The sequence below is a fragment of the Tremella mesenterica genome (genome assembly GCF_000271645.1).
Source record: "Tremella mesenterica DSM 1558 unplaced genomic scaffold TREMEscaffold_2, whole genome shotgun sequence".
Classification (NCBI taxonomy): domain Eukaryota; kingdom Fungi; phylum Basidiomycota; class Tremellomycetes; order Tremellales; family Tremellaceae; genus Tremella; species Tremella mesenterica.
In genome coordinates this window covers 2,813,619-2,831,916 of record NW_006711226.1, presented here as the reverse complement: position 1 = coordinate 2,831,916, position 18,298 = coordinate 2,813,619, and the positions used below count along the sequence as shown (strand labels likewise).

Here is an 18,298-nt window from a genome sequence, read left to right as displayed (position 1 = left end):
CTTCGAACATCCCGAGCCCTGGATTGATCATCTCTAGCCTCGAAAGTTGATAATCCGTTTTCTTTTTTCTCCTGAGAATGAAACTCTGCTTTGGTATTTTGAACAACAGCAAGAATAGATTCGGATCGAGGTTCAGTCGGAATCTTCGTCGGAGAATTAGATCCTGATCCCCAGCCTGTCCGTACATTCTGACCCCCTGTCTCTTGAGCTCTCCAAGAATCTTTAGGTTTTGTCTCCCTATCCCCTCTCGGAGAAGTAGGAGGTATTCGTGGGAACCCTTTCGGCGAGGTAGGTATATTTCTTGGGAAACCTTTAGGGGAAATCCCCGGAATGGGAATCGGTTTTCCGGTAAGTTTGGTATTTTGTCGAATGGGGGACCAACGATCACGACGAGCTTCGAAGTCTTGATGGGGTTGATCATTCCCATTTTGGGGAAGGCTTCGATCTCGAGTATCGGCAGATGGGCCTGTGGGTGGAAGAGCGGCGGGAGGAGGATTTGTAGGTGTTAGGCTTTGGGAAGGATGTGAAGGTGTGAGACTCTTGGTTGGAGGATGTGAAGGGAACGAGGACGGGGGAGGTTTGTCAATAGGACTAGGGATAAAGTCGTGGGATATGGAATCTTTTACATGAAGGGATGAAGAGGACATGTAGGAGGAAGAGGAAGTTCGAGAAAGAGATCGACGTCTTTTGGCCGTATGGGATGGAGGAGAGAGGGGAGAACGTTTACGATTCGGGGGCGAGACTGGGGGTGTAGAAGGGGAGCGGATCGGTGATCTGAGTGTTAACGGTTCAGCCTCGGAGGATCGTAATTGACTCATAGGGAGACTCGCTCAACTGGAAGTAACGAATGCATTACTGATTATTGTTGACGGGTAACGGGGATGGAAGTATGAGGAAAGAAGGTCCAAGGGAATCAGAAGCCACATAGTATAAAAAGGAAGACCCACCTGGTTTTACTACGTGTCCGACCCAAACCGTAATCCGGACTGCCCCTTCCCCTGACCTGTACCCTAGGCGGTTGTTCCGACCTGGACCACCCTTCTGAAGGTCTGTACGAATCACTAGCTCTTGATCCTCCTCTTCCCACTATATTCCCTCTTGCCGAACGTGAATCAACATCTGGTCGATCTTTCCACGATGTCCACGATCTGTTATCATTTCGTCTACCTATATCTCTGTCTTGCCGACGGAATTCTACATCTCTATCAAATCGTCCACTATCTGGGGGTCTATCGTGTCGTCTACTTTCCAATACCCTGTCATTCCGTCTCATGTCTTGATCTCTTTCATGATGCCTGTTATCTTGCCTATCCCTCGGTTGGTCACGTCGATCAGACTCCCTCCGACGGGTATCCCAACCTAAATCATTCCTCCCTTGTTCCCATCTTCCCCCTCTGTCTCCTCTACCAGATGAAGGGTCATACCTATCCCCCCATCTGGCTCTTGTTGGAGGATCATCATCCAACCTTTCTCGATTTTCTCTTCCTTTCCATCCCCTATTCCTGTCTTGGGGACCATTCCATTCCTCTCTGACTCGATCACGGTCTCGAAGACTCTCACTATTTGATCTCTGGGGATTTTCTCTACGTCTATACCTATCATCACCGTGTTCAGGCTCTCTGACCCTTTCTCTCACATTGACATCGGGTTTACGGGGGTTGACATCGGGGGAAGGAGTCCGTCGAGTTCGAACTGAAGCGGTTGGGCTAGAAAGCTTACCGTTACTCTTGGAAGAGGGAGGTTTGGTGATGAACGAAGAACTGGAAGCTGTGGGTCGCCATGATTCACGTTTGAAGCCCGGCATAGATGACCTAGGGGCGGAAGGGGGGTCAGGGGGAGGGGGTTTGTAAGGTGGTTCGGATGCTCTGGGTGGGGACCAGGGCATGGAGGTGGAGTATGTTCAATATGGTGGGAATGGAGGAGAGGGGTGTGAGGAAGAGATGGAGGGAGGGGGAGAGGGGATGTGGAGGGTAATCAGAGTATGTGAGTGCAGTTTTGGGAGTAGAGACGAGATGGAAGGGGGAAAGTGGCAGTTATGACATCCCCCCATTTAACAAGTGTGGGACGTCTGCTATGAGGGCAGGGTTAGTATGGGAGCGGTGGTGAGCGACTAGCCACCTATACATCATGTATACATGCATAAAGACCATGAAGAAAGTGCAGTCCGAGGCCTTGTGTACGAGTGTTTGACCATGCATGGCTTAAGGTGTAGAAGGAGGTCCGAGTAGTGTATGACTGTAAGGTGAAGAGACGTCATTGTAATTACAGTACATACATCAACGGTCAACTGCGCACCTTTGGCTCTTGTTTCTTCCTCTTCTCACCCTCCATCTACTCATCTCAACCTAGGAACCTATCCACCTATACTCCTCTCTTCTCATCTTGTAACTTTCATAACTCTGCACCTCGCACTGACGATATCTCTTACATCACCTTTTGACGATCGTCATCATTGGCCCTCTACACGCCACCACCTACCAGCACTCACATCACCACCCACTTGCCCTTCCCGATCAAACATTCCTCCTTCCTTTCCTTCCCACTGATCACTGATACCTTTCTCCTACTCTCACTCCCATCTACTCTCATCATCTATACATCCATCCACCATGCCCCCAGCTGGGCCCCGCTCACGTACCAATCAACCATCCCGAGCGGGTGCACCAACTTCCGCCAACGCCCGCAATGCCGCCTTCGAGAGCATCTTTGGTCGACCTGCCGGTGGTCATCATATGGGTTCCGCCCCTCCTACCGCAGGTCAACATCCACCTCATAATGGCTACCCATATGTTCCTCCACCAACACAGTATCTGAACCCGGCTCAACCTTCTTATCCCCCTGTACAATTTAACCCACCTAGACCACCTCCACAACTTCAACCCACACATTCATTCCCTACCCCATCTCCTGCCCCTGCACCCGTCGCCACGTACAACACCCATCTTCAGCCTCAAAGAGCTCAAGTGCCGAATGGAGGTTACGCTCCAATTTATACGGGATATCAATCATCTCCCGCTTATCCAACCCAGGTGAGTTTCGGAAATATCCGTATCTCAGGCGAGTTGGAGAGAATGTTCTGACCAAATAGCAAACTGTTCCACCCGATAGGAGAGCTTCTTTGGCTCCTTCTACCTATTCTGTATCTTCTGCATCTCACTATTCCCCCACTCCGGAACCTTCCCCAGCGGTTTTATCAGGTCGGATGACATCAACAAACAATCCAGCTCCACCTGCTTCTTATCATCGACAATCCCACGATCCAAGCCCCACTGGGCGTAATCCTGGTCCCAGTACAACACGCCCAAACTTACCTAAAATCGATCCGCCAGAAGCACAGCACTTCTCGCGTTCGAAGACTCACAACGATGGCTCTTCTTCCCCCGCATCGATCGTTTTCCCTCGAAGGGCAGGAGCCTCTCTCGCGACACCAGGGTCAGGTCCGAATCCTCCTCCGGTACCAACAATAGCAGGGGCATCAACTTCCACTGCCAGCCTCGGAAAGTCTTCAATCAGATCAGACGCGTCGTCAACGGCTTTCTCGGGGTACACCATGGAAACCTCTAGATCTCCCCCGCCCAGAGGATCTTCCAATGAGAGAATGATCAGTCCTCCGCCGGATTATGCGAGGCCATTAGGGGATTTCGCATTTGATGGAACAGGTGGAGGTCCGCTTGATAGTGTGGCTGGGATACCGAAGAGAGGGGAGACTGCCGAAAATAGTTTCTCGGGGCAGTTTTCAGATGCTGATGACAAATCCAGTGAGTGACCATCACATTCCACCCATCAAACATATCTGTGGCTCAGTGCGAAGACTAACGTATAGGCACATTGCGTGGTGTCAGAAGACCACATGAATCTAGACCGACTGATGGTGGTGGTCATCGACGGATGGGTTCAGAATCTTCCATCGCCAGTAGTGGGTACACTATGACATCTATGAGTCAGCGATACAGAACGTGAGTACATCGTCTTTATCATCCCTACCGCTGAGCGTGGCCGAGAGCGCGATTAATTCAGCACTCAAACTTACCCAGCATGTTGAATATAACTCACGAGACAGACCTTTATCGACCATTGAAGCATCGACAGTTCCAGCGCCCGAATCTCCCATCGTATCCCCTGCCACACCCTCTGGATCCGAAACAACCTACGCTGTCTCTCGTCACGGACTACATCGCAAATCTATCGATTCCACGCATTCTCTGCCTCTTCCTCATCCTTCGCAGTCCACTTACGAACTTCCTCCCGGTGCTGCGGCTCCTATATCTTCCACCGGAGACTTGCGTTCCACCTCCTTCTCCGGTTCCACCCTCGCTCGTCAAGCTGCCCGAGAAGCTGTCCGATCAAAATCCGTGACTCACCGCACTGTGAATCCCCCACCCTCATATCATCTCCCCACTTCCATGGCATCCCAACGCTCTTTGACCCAGACCCTCAACCGTTCTGCCTCTTCCGTACGTGCGGCCACACTCCGCAACATGCCCTACGTCTATCCTGCTCTGCTATCCAAAGTGGCCGAAGCGTTCAAACAATTGATCATCTTATCAGAGCATCATAAAGATGGTATCACCTATAAAGATGCTTTTGACGGACGATCAGCAGTCACAATCTTATCAGATGTCATCAAAACTCCTGATCGAAATCTTGCTCTTCTCCTTGGTCGGGCCTTGGACTCACAGAAATTCTTTCATGATGTGACATATGATCATCGTCTACGAGATAATCCAATAGAAGTATATCAATTCAAAGAGAGATTAGCTGTACCTTTCATACCTGGTTCAAACGGAGTGACGGATTCACCTTCTTCTGAACATGTAGGATATAGAACCACATCGACAGAAAATGGGATCAGAAGACCTTCTTTACCTTATACATCAGAATCTACTTTACATGGTTCTGAAAGTCAAACTAGTTTTTTCACTCCGAATTCAAATACACCCGCATCACCCGGACAAAAGATGATCAACACCAATGTTGAAGGTGAGGAGGAAGAGGAGGAAGAAGATTTACCAATGGGAGTTTTTACTTTGTTGACGGATTGTTATTCTCCAACATGTAGTAAAGAAAGTTTATGTTATTCAATCAATTGTCCAAGGAGGTTGGAACAGATGAAAAGGTTGAATATGAAACCAACGGGTTTAAGTAGGAAGTTGAGTAATGAGAGTTTGAAGGATGTCATTGTGAGTGGTTCTTTTGTGTCTCCTACTGCAACCACTTCTCTTCTTACTCTGTCGACCTGTCCTCGCCTTCTTGTTCACCTCTCTGAGCGTTTCTTATTACGGAGTTCCTTTCTCAGCAGAACCATGAGATTAGGATGGGACGGCGGCCACAAAGGATTGAGGAGGTTGCGGAACGGAGATTACAGGACAATTGTCAGGCAATACTCATACTGACTATATCAGGCCACGGGCAGCTTATGGATACATTCCGTCTCACAAGAAATCCTCGATAGTGTGGATGATACGGAGAAGAAACGTCAAGAAGCTATCAATGAGGTCATGTACACCGAACGGGATTTTGTCAGGGATTTGGAGTATCTCAGAGATGTGAGCTTGTCTCTTGTTCAATTCATTAGTTTATCTCTCTCCTGCATTTGCCCCTTCACCCCACGCGACCGCATTCCGCATGACCGTCCCCAGCCATCAATCCACGTTCACATTGCACATCTGTATAAGGATTATCGTGTACGATAGTCTATTCTCCTATAGTCAACAATGCTGGCGAAAGTAACGTCTACGCCATTCATCGCTATTCAGCACTCAGCGTCGGTATAGTGACATGCACGGCATGGAAAATCAGAAGAGGAATCTTCAAGCTGACAATCAGTCTTGGGTCAAACCTCTCCGCTCAGAAGATATCATCTCCACCGACCCGGTCGTAAGAAACAAGTTCGTCCAACAAGTATTCTGGAATGTCCACGAAGTCCTCAATGTCAATCAAGTTTTAGCTGAACGTTTGACTAAAAGACAAAAACAACAGCCGGTCGTTTCTGCTATCGGGGATATATTCCTGGAAGTGGTACCGAAGTTCGAACCGTTTGTAGCTTACGGAGCTCATCAATTGTTTGGAAAATACGAGTTTGAGAAGGAGAAAGGTGCAAATGCGGCTTTTCAAAAATTCGTCGATGTAAGTTTATCCCTTTTTACAATGCCATCTGCCACTTTTGATACGCCTCTCCTCCCACTTTGTCGTGTGTCTTTCAGATATTTCACTATCACCCTATAACTTTGACGCTTCCACTCACTAATTCCCTCTTCTCGTGTTGCACCACTAACCCCCTTGATCCCTCTAGGTGACATGGCACCGCATCTCCAATTATATCTCACTTAAGTTACACGTGGTGTATAATACATCAACTCAGTCAGAGAATTTATTGTCGGGATATGAGTTACAGTTTCCCTGGATAATAGAGGATGAATGAAGATGATTCCGAGAAAAATAAAGTTGACATTACAGGAAACCGAACGTAAACCGGAGTCACGTAAATTGGAACTTAACGGTTACCTCACAAAACCTACGACCCGTCTTGGTCGATATCCTCTGTTATTAGAAGCTGTGTTGAAATATACACCGGATGATCATCAGGATAAGAAAGATTTGGCGGAAGTTATCAAGTTGATTAGGGGATTTTTGAATAAGGTTAATATTGAGAGTGGAAAGAGTGAGAATATTTTCGAGTTGGCACAATTAGAACAGCAGTTGGTGTTCCGACCGAACGAACATATCGTGAGTTCGGTCATTACCCCTTCTCTCCAGCCCATTTCCGCATTCTCAGGACTTTACTGGGTGGTTTCATCTCAACGTTTTATTCTCAGCGTGCCACTCCCAGCTGTTCAAATACAACCCCCTGCTTTGAGCCCTTCGTTCCTAGCCGTCCAGTCTGAGCCTTTCCATGGGAACCCTTCGATGTGATGCCTCAGTAGGGTGTGGATTTGGGACAGTACTGACGGATAGGATCTCAGACTACGGGATACGAAACGTCAAATGGTCCATAAAGGTCCATTGAAGAGGAGGGGAGGTAGCAGAGAAGAAATTGCCGATTTGCTAGCGTTCTTATTCGACCACGCATTTTTGTTGGTCAAACCAAAATGGATCAACAAGGCGGAACAATACAAAGTATATAGGAGAGTGAGTTACAGACCTTTTAACTCTTGCACATCCCCCCTCTGTCTCTCTGCTCCGTTGCCATATCACTTCACCTTTCCAGACTTGTCGTCTCCCACTTGCTCGTCTGGAACTTCCCTCCCTTCCCACCCTGAACCTAGACATTATAGTGTCTTCGTCATATACGTGAACCCCCACTATCAGCCACATGTTTGAAAATGTTTGTCAATGTCATCCCTCACATATGCTAACCCTCAGCCAATCCCACTCGAACTCTTAGTCGTCATCACCCCTGATGAACACTACAACACGGGTAAACTCTCTGCAAGTAGAGCCAGACTCATGCCCCGTCCCTCCGCTTCGAATAAGAATACCACTGCAACTCACGTGCCTCCGAAACCGGAATCGAAACATGGTTTTAGTATCACCATAGTTCATCTGGGTAAGAAGGGGTATACCATGCAGTTATGGGCAGATACGTATGTGAGTAGGAAAAAATGGTTGGAACATATCGACAAGCAGCAAAGTGTTTTGAGAGATAGGAGTTGTGTTTTCGTACCGGAAACTATCACGGAGGGTTATTTTGGAGGGTTGAGAAAAGTCAATTGTGTTTCTCCTTACGGTGAGTGTCACGCCCCTCATTCCCCCTCTTCTGTCCGCTTAGCTCTTGTCTTGCCTCCTCTTCTCTTTTATCCACCTCCACTCTACTCGTCTCTGCTTGCTCCCTCTTCCACTCTCCCTATCATTGCCTGTTTCCCCGGCCCCTTCCCTTCTATGGTCGCTTGTGTGACCACCGACAATACTTGAGTGTTTGAACGAGGAGTATATATATATGTTCTTGGGAATACCAAGGTATCGAATAATACAATACATGCTGACATCCAGATCAAGGTAATCGTATTATTTACGGTACCGACGAAGGAGTTTATTTCTCTAATTCTCGTGAAGAAAAACTCCGCGAACCCGTAAAAGTCATAAACCTTCTCGATGTGACTCAAGTCGACGTTATCGAAGAATTCCAACTCCTCATAGTCCTACACGAACGTAGCGTAACCACCTTTCCATTAGAATGTCTAGATCCTTCCGATCCTAACGCGGCTCTGAAACGTGGTAAAAGAATATCATCACATACTTCATTCTTCAAATCTGGTATTTGTCTTGGGAAAATGTTAGTCGCAGTCGTTAAATCTTCAACATTATCATCAACCATCAAAGTACTCGAACCTGTTGATCAAACCATGAGAAATAAGAAACAACAAGGTAGTTTTATGCGTCGTTTAAATGGTCAAAATGAAAGTTTAAAATTATTCAAAGAATTTTATATACCGACGGAAAGTAGTAGTATACATTTTTTAAAAACAAAATTATGTGTTGGATGTACGAAAGGATTTGAAATTGTCGATTTGGAAACTTTGGATATGCAGGGTTTGTTGGATCCTAGTGATCAAAGTTTGGATTTTGTTTTGAAAAGGGATAATGTTAGACCTATTGCGATTTATAGGATTATGGATGACTTTTTGTTATGTTATGATGGTGAGTCAAAGTTCTCCTTCTTCCCTCACCCCCCCCCCCCCCCCCCCCCCCCCTCTCCTTTCCTTTCTAATAAATTCCTCACCTCTTCTAGATGATGACTGCTCATGTCTTCTCCATACCCCAATAACTTGCTCACTGGTAAAACTTGATACGATGAACTATCCAGCCACTGCTGAAGATGGGAGGGATGGGAAGGTACGCGTCAATTGGGACACGGACTAAAGTCAGAATTCGCATTTTACATCGACAAAACTGGTCATAGGAGTAAACCCAAATGGGCGATTATATGGGAAGGTGTTCCAACAGCATTCGGTGAGTCTTTTCACAATCTCCACTTTTGTTTTCTCTTCAATGCTTCATATGTCAATCACCCTTGGTTGTATTCTGAAATCTGCATCAACGCCCATTTTGATAACTGGTTGACTTTGTAGCACTTCAATATCCTTATGTGATAGCATTCGAACCTACATTCATTGAAGTTCGTCATGTCGAAACTGGTGCCCTCGTTCAAATAATACCAGGAAATAACATATCGTGTTTATTTGCCGATACTCCACCATCACGTATTAACGCACCTATTTCTCAAATACCCAATCGACAATTAATGTATCAACCACCACCACCTCCACCTCATTCCACTCTTTCCCCACATGCCTCACACCCACCTCATCCAACACATCCTTCTCATCCTACACCTGGATTCCGTCCTCAGCAATTTCAGAACCCAAATCAATTTGCTAAACCTATGCCACCCGTACCTGGACGTATCCCAAATATGGGTTATGTTTCACCTCCTGCTCCCGTACCGAGATATGCCAGACCTCAAGTTATATTCACGAGCGATGAAGGTCATGTTCAATTTTTAAAGTTACCTTTACTTGGGAAGGCTGGACCGGCACATGGGTATAGAGGATCACAATGATGATGAGGTGTTTGTGAAACGTCTATTTTCTGAGAACCCCTCGATGGAACGTTCGATTGTGTATCAGGTATTTTCACGAACATAGACCATCCGACAAGATATCTACATAAAGAAGTGAAGATATCTCAAAGGTAGTTCTGGAGGGAAGGATGTGTCCTATCGGGAATAACAATGAGGTGAGAAGGGGTAGAGAAAGGGCAAATGAGGAGAAAGGAGAAATTGGTTTTATGAACATAAAGAAACGAGATGAAAAGTTGTATGACAAGTAGAGATCTTTTCAAGATACTTCACACTACCTCAAAGGCAAAAGAATACAAAGTCAGGAGATGATACAAGATAAGAGTAGATTATGAAAGTTTTGAGTGGATTATATAAGGGTTGTGATGGATGGGTTTTGTGAAGGTTGTAGCTCATATCTCAGAAAACGACGTAATGCATGTCGTTTACTTCATGATGATCCTATCCAGAATACTCGTATTCGTACTCGTACTCGTACGGTATGATAATGAGGTTTTTACCTAGAGGACTCTATAGTCATCCACCGACCCATTGACGGTCAGTCGACCAAAGTATGGAGTCTAACGAATCATACATGGTCATCGACACTTTCTCGTAACGTTGGCCGATCCCATTTGGAGCAAAGACAGAAATGTCCTAGAGAGGACGTTCATTTGGAATATCATAAATGTTTCATTTTCCCAATAACAAGGAGAGAAATCGGAATATTGAGACCTGTGTTTTGACCTTATTATGTTAATTATGAAGGGGCATAAGTGGAGATCATCAAGATCGTCTTTGACCAATGAGTTTAGAACCGGAACCACTCAAACCTGTTAAACCGAGTGAAGGAAGCATGAATTTGGTAGTACGTTGAAATGTTGAAAGATTTGATTTGAGTATGTTCTCTACTGTCAGTCCCAATCCATCATCATCTCCACATTTTTGCTCGACATCACGGGCTTGGGATGAAGGATTGTACTTCTACTACTATTTTTTCGAATCAATCTTCAATGATAGTAGGTTTAAAAGTCCATAGAGGAAAGATCGATCAATTCGAAGGTAGGGGATTGGAATGTTCATAGAGGAAGGATGAACCAAGAGAATTAAAGATATAGTCTTAGGTACAAGATAGGATAGAAACATGTTTTGGACACTTTTTCATTCATTGGAGGATAAGGAAAGAAGAAAGGTGAAACATTGAGAGAACGATACGAGACGAAAGACAACGCAAGACAGAGTAAGAGTATAGGATAAAAATCGAAATGAAGGAAGAAGCAGGAAGAGTTTATAAACTCACTATATCGGTTATATTCCTCAACCTATCTAATTCTCCTCTGAAAAAATCTAATGTTTCTCTTCTGGTTTGAGAATCTGGTAATGCTACGAGTCAATACTTGTTCCTTACTAAGAGTGAGGAGGAGGAATAAGAAGGAGGGAACATACGACGGGTAGATCGGATGGCAGAACGATAAGCTCGAAGAATGGAAGTTTGGAGTAAGAACTGAGGGTCAATACTTATTCTTGGAAATCATTGTGAGATAATGACGATATGATGTAAGATTAGGTATATGATAAGTTAGTCGTCAGTTGTACAAAGAAAGTGGTGAATGGTAGGGACAAAAAGGGAGAAGGAGTGGAAGAGGGGGGAAGCAAATGTCATCAGTGATGTAAAAAGGTGGATGGGATGGAAGGATGAAGGGGAAGGGGTAATGATGAGATACCAACATGTTGTAGTGTCAACCTTGCTTTTGATGACATTGGACATTTCTCCCACTATCTACTCATCTAGTCTCCGATAGGACTTTGTATCAAGGAGGAGTAAGTTGGATAGAAAGGTGAGGGTGATGTTAGGGAGATGAGGAAAGAGAGAAAAGTGGAAACCATTTTTCGACATCAACTTTCTTCTTCACCTTTTATCTTATCATATTCATCATGGACAATATAGTTAACAACTTGGAACTCGTATGTCATCTCTTCACTCCTTCCTCTCCTCTTTCTATGTATCCGACTAGAATATCTGAGAAATCAGGTGTGAACAAGGAAATGAGGGATGTCGACTGACGGACAGACCGTCACACCATCTCAATTGAAACCCACCCTTCGAGCATTATTACATGCGATATTCTTTCATCGTTTGTTGGATAATGTCCAACCGGAAACTTTTGAAATACTGGATGTGCACGTAGTGAGTTATCTCCAGCTTACCGTTTTTGTTTTGCTCTTCTTTTTCCCTAATCTCATAAAAGATCTAGTCCTGGCAAATCGTCCCCTTGATAAGCTTGATCACTCGTTTCGATGTCTTCATGGGTTACTCTCACTTTGAAGACAGATACATGATGGTCTTATGTAAGAAGGAAGAGAGAGGGATTATGGAGGAAAGAGTGTAATTAACCATATAGCCTTCTGTACCGAATCCCATTTTGGAGAAAGATATCAATACCAAAGTTGACCAATTCTATGAAGAGACTGTACTTCTTAATCAATCAGAAGGACAATTAGCAGTCATATTCTTACAACGTAGACCTAAGAAAGGATGGTTTGCTACTACTGAGGTATGTTTTGCATCGTTCCCTATCATCCTCATCACTCTCTTCACACGCTTGACTACTGGTATACACTCCTCCCACCTCTCAACCCCGCCACCGCCACTGCTCCCGTCCTGCCTAGCTGAATATTGATTCACCTGTTGTGGAGTGTCTGATGGTTACATTCTCCGAAAACTCATGTCTACTGATATCACTCTCCACCTCGTACAGTTCCGATGAGTACGATAATGTCCATAAAATATTGGGATGCCCGACCAACGCTGACGCGTAGGAACTCGTTCCGTGGGAAGAACACTTAATCACCGTTCATCTTTCCAACTCACCCAGATCGACGAATCAATCTTTACATGCGGCATTATTGCAGACTCTTACTTTCTGTGCCGAGAAGAAGGGTAATGTGCCTCCGTTATCTGGGAATTCTGTAAGTTTTATCTCTCCTAACCAAATCGTCATGTCCCTTACTCGACCTCCGAACACGATTACAAACTGTATCTCGGTACCGAATGATTCAAGCTAATGTGATCAGAGCGCGTTTCTTTCTCATCAAGTGAGTCCCCGCAAACTCAGATGGAATCGACCAACAGAGTATATCACTCATACAACAGATACTCATCTCACCACCATCCCCAGCAGAACTTTTCGCCCCTTCTTCCCCTCCCCGTCGTACATCTCCTCCACTGGCAGCACCATCTCTCGTCCCCGAGTCGGACAGGAGAGAAAGTAGAGATCGGAGTATGTCCCCTGGGGTGTTCACCAGAGAATATGGCGCGATGGGATATCTTGAGCAAGCTCGGGATGGTCTCAGAGCGGTGAGTGCAAGAGCTGGGGCCGTAGCGGGGAATTGGAGTGGGAGAGGAAGAGGGGCTGGATGAATATTGGCTCTTGGTTTGGTTGTATGAGATAAGTAAGGTGTGTTGTATCATACATGTTTCATTGTTGTGTTACACTTATCCTTCCCTTTTTCGTCCTGCCCCTTTTCCGGCCGTAAATCAAAACTCGCTCAGTAAATTGCAATTGACTTGCTGCTGATAAGAGAAGAAAGGAAGGGAGAGATACTGTACGACATATCACGCGATTCACGATGTTACAAGTTTGACACACGAGCTCGTCATTTGACTCTTCGTCTTGGAGAAGACACCCATATGAAAATAAAAGGAACTAATCAATCTCTTCTTCGGACTGACAATCTGACACGTGTACTCGTATCTCTCCTCTTGCTCCATAAGCGAAGTGTACTGATATAAAGTGCGCGGTGTGACCCTTGGGTTTCTTCGCTAACCTCAGTACGATCCTTCTTTCTATCAAATCACATTTTTCCTGCTCAAGTCGCTCCCAAGTCAGGTAATCACCTCTTTACCATGTCTTACATCCAGGCATATACTTTGGACCCTAGAAGAGTGAACTTCGAAAATGGATGGAGCGTATTGAGCGACCTTTCTCTCCTCTATCCTCAAGATAGATACCTATCTGACGCGGTCACCCTCATACATCATCTCACCAACACTATCAACTCTAACCTGAGGGCCTTGCTTGACACATCACACTCCATGGATCCGTCAGCCACTCTTGGTGTTATAGAATCAACACGTCTAGAACAACAAAGAGTCATAACAAGAATGATCGATACAACTTTTGTACTCCGGGAAGAAATTCCTGCTTCCGATCGGGTCCCATATATCAACCTCGTTCCTCCCCCTGTCACCTTCGCCGATCCGAACTGGAGAGCCGCGACTCCAGCTGAACGTGTTAGAAGAGAGTGGTTCAACGCGGATCCATGGCAATCATACATATCTACGCAACGGGAATTAAGGGATTACCCTGATGAGAAAACATTTACAGCGTTTATCACGAGTTGTTCTGGTGTAGCCCGATTTTGGGAAGAGACTAATGAGTCGTTACCATGGGTGGAAGGGGAGTTGTTGGAGTTGAGTCTTAGAGCTCTGGGAGAGACTGTAGGCAGGACTTTGACCGTATATGAGACTGGGCAAGCTGGAGTGGAACTCGCGTCCAACATGGTGTTGAATGGCGCAGAGGGAGTGAATGAGGCTTTAGGGAGAATGATGAGTGTGAGTGAAGAGGAAGGGGGAGAAGAGTAAGGGTCAATATTCATGGACATACAGTATTTGTCAGGATCACAGGTACCTAAGACTGAGGAAACTGTCTTAGGTACCCGTGATCCTGATGGTATTGGACACCAAGGTTTTTTGTGATTAGAGAATTTATGAGAGGTGTGTGATCGGAGTAGCACATGACAATCAGAGTATGAGTACTCATACTATCCCATTTGCTTTTGCTTCACAATATCAAGTATGTTTGTTCAGATACGGCCTAATCATATAAAAAGCCATACAGACATCCTCCACATCATATCATCAGGAGCCAAAGCTTTGTGCAGCTGATTGACAATTCAGTGCATGTCAAATCACTTGACAACATTTCTTCTCCTTTATCTTTTATCCATCATACACGTAGCAGAGTGAATCACGTATTACGTGTGTCATTCTGACATCAGGAGATTTGAGTGGAGAATGAATTGGAAGAAAGGAACTCTAGGCCAAATCCATTTGACATGATCACGTCTACTTCTTCCCATTTTTCATATTATTTCACTGTCCATCTTTGACATCTCACTTTCAATACTTACTCTCTATCAACACGAAATTATCGTATCATCCACTAAACCACGTCACTGAATACACGGTCTCTCGGAAATGTCATCTGTTGCAGCTTATACATTGGACCCGGAATCCTTCACCTCTACAACAGGTCTTGAAACCCTTGAAGTCTTATTTGAACATTACTTTCCAGATGATATCCAATTAGCGGGAACCATCACATCTTTGAGAGAAGCTATTTGGGACGCATGGGAAGAAGGACATTCAATCTGGGAATCTACACCTCAAGGTTGGCCAGGAGAAGATGTAGATGCTGCTACTTATTTTGAACAATATTGTGAACAAATTGGACCTCAGGATCCATATGATTATTATGAGAAAGGCAAATCCGGTTCTCCATATCATATACTTGCTTGTCTCTCTGAAGTACATGATGTAGTCAGAAAAGAATTAGACACAAGGTTAGTCCTACGAGAAAATATCTATCCTTCAAATCAATTATCTCATATCAACTTGGTCTGTCCACCATCTTTGACAGAAGAATCTATCGAGTTGGATCCCTCTTGGAGACTTGCCACAAATGAAGAGAGGAGCAGAAGAACTTCTTTCCATGAAGCACCATGGAGTGAATACATCAGACTTCAACAGAAATTGAAAAGTAATCTTGAAGATCTGTATGTACGTCCGGGGACTATGTCTTTTTCTTGCCGCGAGTTTTGGGCCATAAGTGAGCAGGTGATGTGGTGTATGATAAGGGCGGACATGCACCTACCAGAAAAGGAGGCAGATGCCATGTTTGACGTTACAAAAGAAGCTGGTCCCATATTGTATTCAACAAGGGAGCTTACACTACCTTCTGATGTTATCGCCATGTCAGAGATATATTTGAGAACAGCAGAGGGGGTGAATAAGGTCTTGGCAAGGATGATGAGTGTGAGTGAAGAGGATGAGGGGATGGAAAGCTCTCAAACCTTAGACACACTATAAACAATGATTCAATCCCAGAAGGAGAAGTTTGTTACTGATAGTGAGTGAGGAATGAATGATGGTTCAAAGTTTGTTTTGTTCTCTGTGTGATTCATAGTGCTGCTTCTCATAGGCAGTAATTCTTATCATCAAGTATATACTAGTGAAACATGTAAGTCTGGGTATCATTTTTCATCATAATTGCTCAGATCTGTCTGTATCAGATCAAGAATGACACAAAACAACCACATCTATCAAATGATGCAGGGCAGGACAGTGAATATGTTACGTGAAGCACGGAAGCCGTGCTGCTTCGAAGAGTCACGGGTTTCCAGACCCCTCTTCATGACCCACTGAAGACCCGTGATGCTTCGGAGGGTCACAGCTTTGGTCATGCCGCTCCGGAGTGTCATGACCAACATTTTCATGGTTTGGAGTGTCATTCTCATTCACCTGCCAACAAGCAAAAACTACTCTCGTCTGTCATATTGGGGTTCCAGACAGGATATTAATATCAGCTATTCACAAAGCTGTAAGGTATCACATGCATAAGAGCTTCACCTACATAACAATCTATACGGGCTCCCCAATAAGTAACTCACCATACTTCTCTTTGAAATGAGCTCGTGCCAATATCACACTTTGCACATCCGTCATCACTTTTCCATGCTCCTCACGAAAGCCTCGGTGCATCATTCCTCTCCTGCCTGCCATATGGCGCATCATCACCTCTCGCCACAACCAGACCTTGTACTTACAAACTAGAGCACGCATCTCTTTGTCCAGACCCCAGGTCTTTCCATCCACCTCCCATGTCTCTGCTAACCAAAGTTCATCCTTCCCTGGAAAATAGCGAGGATAGTCTTCAAGTGGACTTTTCGAATCCCAGAACCCATGTGGTACATCCCGCTCATCTCCATCACTCCAAGTTTCATATTCAGAACAATGATCGGGCCAATTGGTGTCTTGTGTAGAGTCGCTTTCTGCCTCAGTCCTCTCTATGTCAGGAGCAGACTGAGAGGCATGCTCCTCCCCATCATTATCTATGGTAGTGTCACAAAGCGTGTGACAAGTGGAGCGAAAGTCGGGGAAGGGTATTTGACCAGCGATCGGCGGTAGAGTTAACCGCCAATTAATAGGCCTTTTCGTCACAGTGGTTTTAGATGTCCTGAACACTGTCACGTTGGGCACTGTTATTTCGAGCCAATGCTGGTTTGTTGGTCCTCGTGACAGTTAGCAATTTCCAGATCAAACATCCAGTAAGACGTACCCTCAAGAGCACCAGGCGTTTTCTCTTTCTCCTTGCTGGTCCTCTTACGTTTCTGCTTTCTCCCTCTACTTTTCCGAGTTGACACTTCTCCTCCTTCCGAATCTGTGGAAGCATTGACCACATTCCTTTCTGTGGCGGTGAGTCGAGAGAAATTCAAGCACTCCCGTTCTACCCTGTGACAGTAAAGCGAACACCTGAGTCCTCTCTTGCGACAGGTACACTGATTTGTGCCGCAGTCGCCTTTACACCTACACCGAATCTCACGTTTTGAAACACCTACAATGTTAGATTTCAAACTCTGTTGAGAATTACAAAGACATACCCAGGATTTTCCGTGCTGCTTCCTTGAGGGAGATGACAGGCTGTTGTTTCCATCAAAAGAGGGAGAGATGAACTGATTCTGGGATCTCATAGAATTCTGCCGGATTAATTACTTTGCTTTGATAAAGTCGGTTGAGGACACCAGCTTCACATAGCAAGCGATAGGCTTTCGGTTTGGTGTCAAAAACCTCATGGACTAGACATGGGATCCGACTAGCATTGGCACCAAGTCTGTCAATTGCCGGGACATATAGCGTGACTTGATCCTTACTTTCATACTCGTGGTGTATGTGATCTGTACCATATCGAGCTATCATCTGGTTTTGTACTACCTCTTGTCGTATCCTCATTCGTGAGTGGATATTTTCAGTTCTAGCACCAGCGGTTCCACCCAACCCGGATGGATTGACTTGAGGAGGGACATTGCTTGCAATGTGGAGTCTGTTGTCTAAAGGCTCTATGGTTTCTGCTGCCTCAGTGAATGACATTCAGCTTTGAACACTTGGTCTCTCACCAGTTTGAAGTATGTTCAGCGGTTTCTCTGTAGCCTGGACACTTCCTTGATTATGTTGTGTCCCATAAATCTCGTCATCTTCTTCCCATTCAAACACCAACTCTGTCCTCTCATCTGCTTCCTCTGACCCGTCATCAGAAATCTCTTCCCGCTCATCCTGCACCTGAATGATCGTACGATCTTCTCCTACTGTCACAAACGTCGTTTCTTCTTCTCGGCTGACCGGCGGTCAACAAACCTCGGTTAACTACGTTGTGGTGGGGCGTCGATGTCTCACTGAGACAGGATACTCAACGGGGAACTACGGCTAACTTCGCCGTAGTGGGTCGTCGAATGACGGAAAACAATAAGGTGATTGTCGGAGAACTGCGGCTAACTTAGCCGTAGTACGTAGAACTGCTGGGTGGTAGCTCTTCTTAACTCGAAGGTGTAGCTACTGAATGTATCACTCGCTACTGACAACAATCAAGGATCACTGAAGAAGTTCAGCGATCTGTAAACTATCTA

The 18,298-nt window shown here is 45.3% G+C and overlaps 5 protein-coding genes across 5 annotated transcripts in view; 4 read left to right on the top strand and 1 right to left on the bottom strand.

Moving 5' to 3' along the window:
* Positions 1 to 4,478: 4,478 nt before the first annotated feature.
* Positions 4,479 to 9,559, top strand: TREMEDRAFT_28347 (uncharacterized protein; the record flags this gene model as incomplete). The annotated part of the gene is made up of 9 exons (XM_007002398.1): positions 4,479 to 5,180; positions 5,403 to 5,546; positions 5,827 to 6,126; positions 6,457 to 6,726; positions 6,955 to 7,128; positions 7,363 to 7,726; positions 7,990 to 8,637; positions 8,866 to 8,949; positions 9,069 to 9,559. The coding sequence occupies 9 exons, from the start codon at positions 4,479 to 4,481 to the stop codon at positions 9,557 to 9,559; spliced, it is 3,177 nt and encodes a 1,058-aa protein (XP_007002460.1).
* A 1,932-nt stretch (positions 9,560 to 11,491) lies between these two features.
* TREMEDRAFT_73413 (uncharacterized protein) lies at positions 11,492 to 13,221 on the top strand (the record flags this gene model as incomplete). The annotated part of the gene is made up of 8 exons (XM_007003090.1): positions 11,492 to 11,521; positions 11,628 to 11,744; positions 11,959 to 12,111; positions 12,377 to 12,526; positions 12,632 to 12,652; positions 12,711 to 12,914; positions 12,940 to 13,014; positions 13,141 to 13,221. 8 exons carry the CDS (start codon positions 11,492 to 11,494, stop codon positions 13,219 to 13,221), a joined length of 831 nt encoding a protein of 276 aa, XP_007003152.1.
* Positions 13,222 to 13,463: 242 nt separating this feature from the next.
* Positions 13,464 to 14,315, top strand: TREMEDRAFT_60743 (uncharacterized protein; the record flags this gene model as incomplete). The annotated part of the gene is made up of 2 exons (XM_007002870.1): positions 13,464 to 14,171; positions 14,226 to 14,315. The coding sequence occupies 2 exons, from the start codon at positions 13,464 to 13,466 to the stop codon at positions 14,313 to 14,315; spliced, it is 798 nt and encodes a 265-aa protein (XP_007002932.1).
* Positions 14,316 to 14,816: 501 nt separating this feature from the next.
* TREMEDRAFT_60742 (uncharacterized protein) lies at positions 14,817 to 15,707 on the top strand (the record flags this gene model as incomplete). Its single annotated transcript, XM_007002869.1, has 3 exons — positions 14,817 to 15,181; positions 15,359 to 15,447; positions 15,496 to 15,707. The coding sequence occupies 3 exons, from the start codon at positions 14,817 to 14,819 to the stop codon at positions 15,705 to 15,707; spliced, it is 666 nt and encodes a 221-aa protein (XP_007002931.1).
* A 462-nt stretch (positions 15,708 to 16,169) lies between these two features.
* The window catches only part of TREMEDRAFT_60741 (uncharacterized protein), a gene marked incomplete at both ends in the record, with an annotated part of 2,265 nt that continues 136 nt past the window's right edge, over positions 16,170 to 18,298 (bottom strand). The window contains 7 exons of the mRNA XM_007002868.1: positions 16,170 to 16,204; positions 16,289 to 16,393; positions 16,445 to 16,909; positions 16,957 to 17,085; positions 17,151 to 17,232; positions 17,391 to 17,743; positions 17,792 to 17,954. Of these exons, the coding sequence (XP_007002930.1) occupies positions 16,170 to 16,204; positions 16,289 to 16,393; positions 16,445 to 16,909; positions 16,957 to 17,085; positions 17,151 to 17,232; positions 17,391 to 17,743; positions 17,792 to 17,954 (1,332 nt within the window). The remainder of the gene's footprint in view (positions 16,205 to 16,288; positions 16,394 to 16,444; positions 16,910 to 16,956; positions 17,086 to 17,150; positions 17,233 to 17,390; positions 17,744 to 17,791; positions 17,955 to 18,298) is intronic.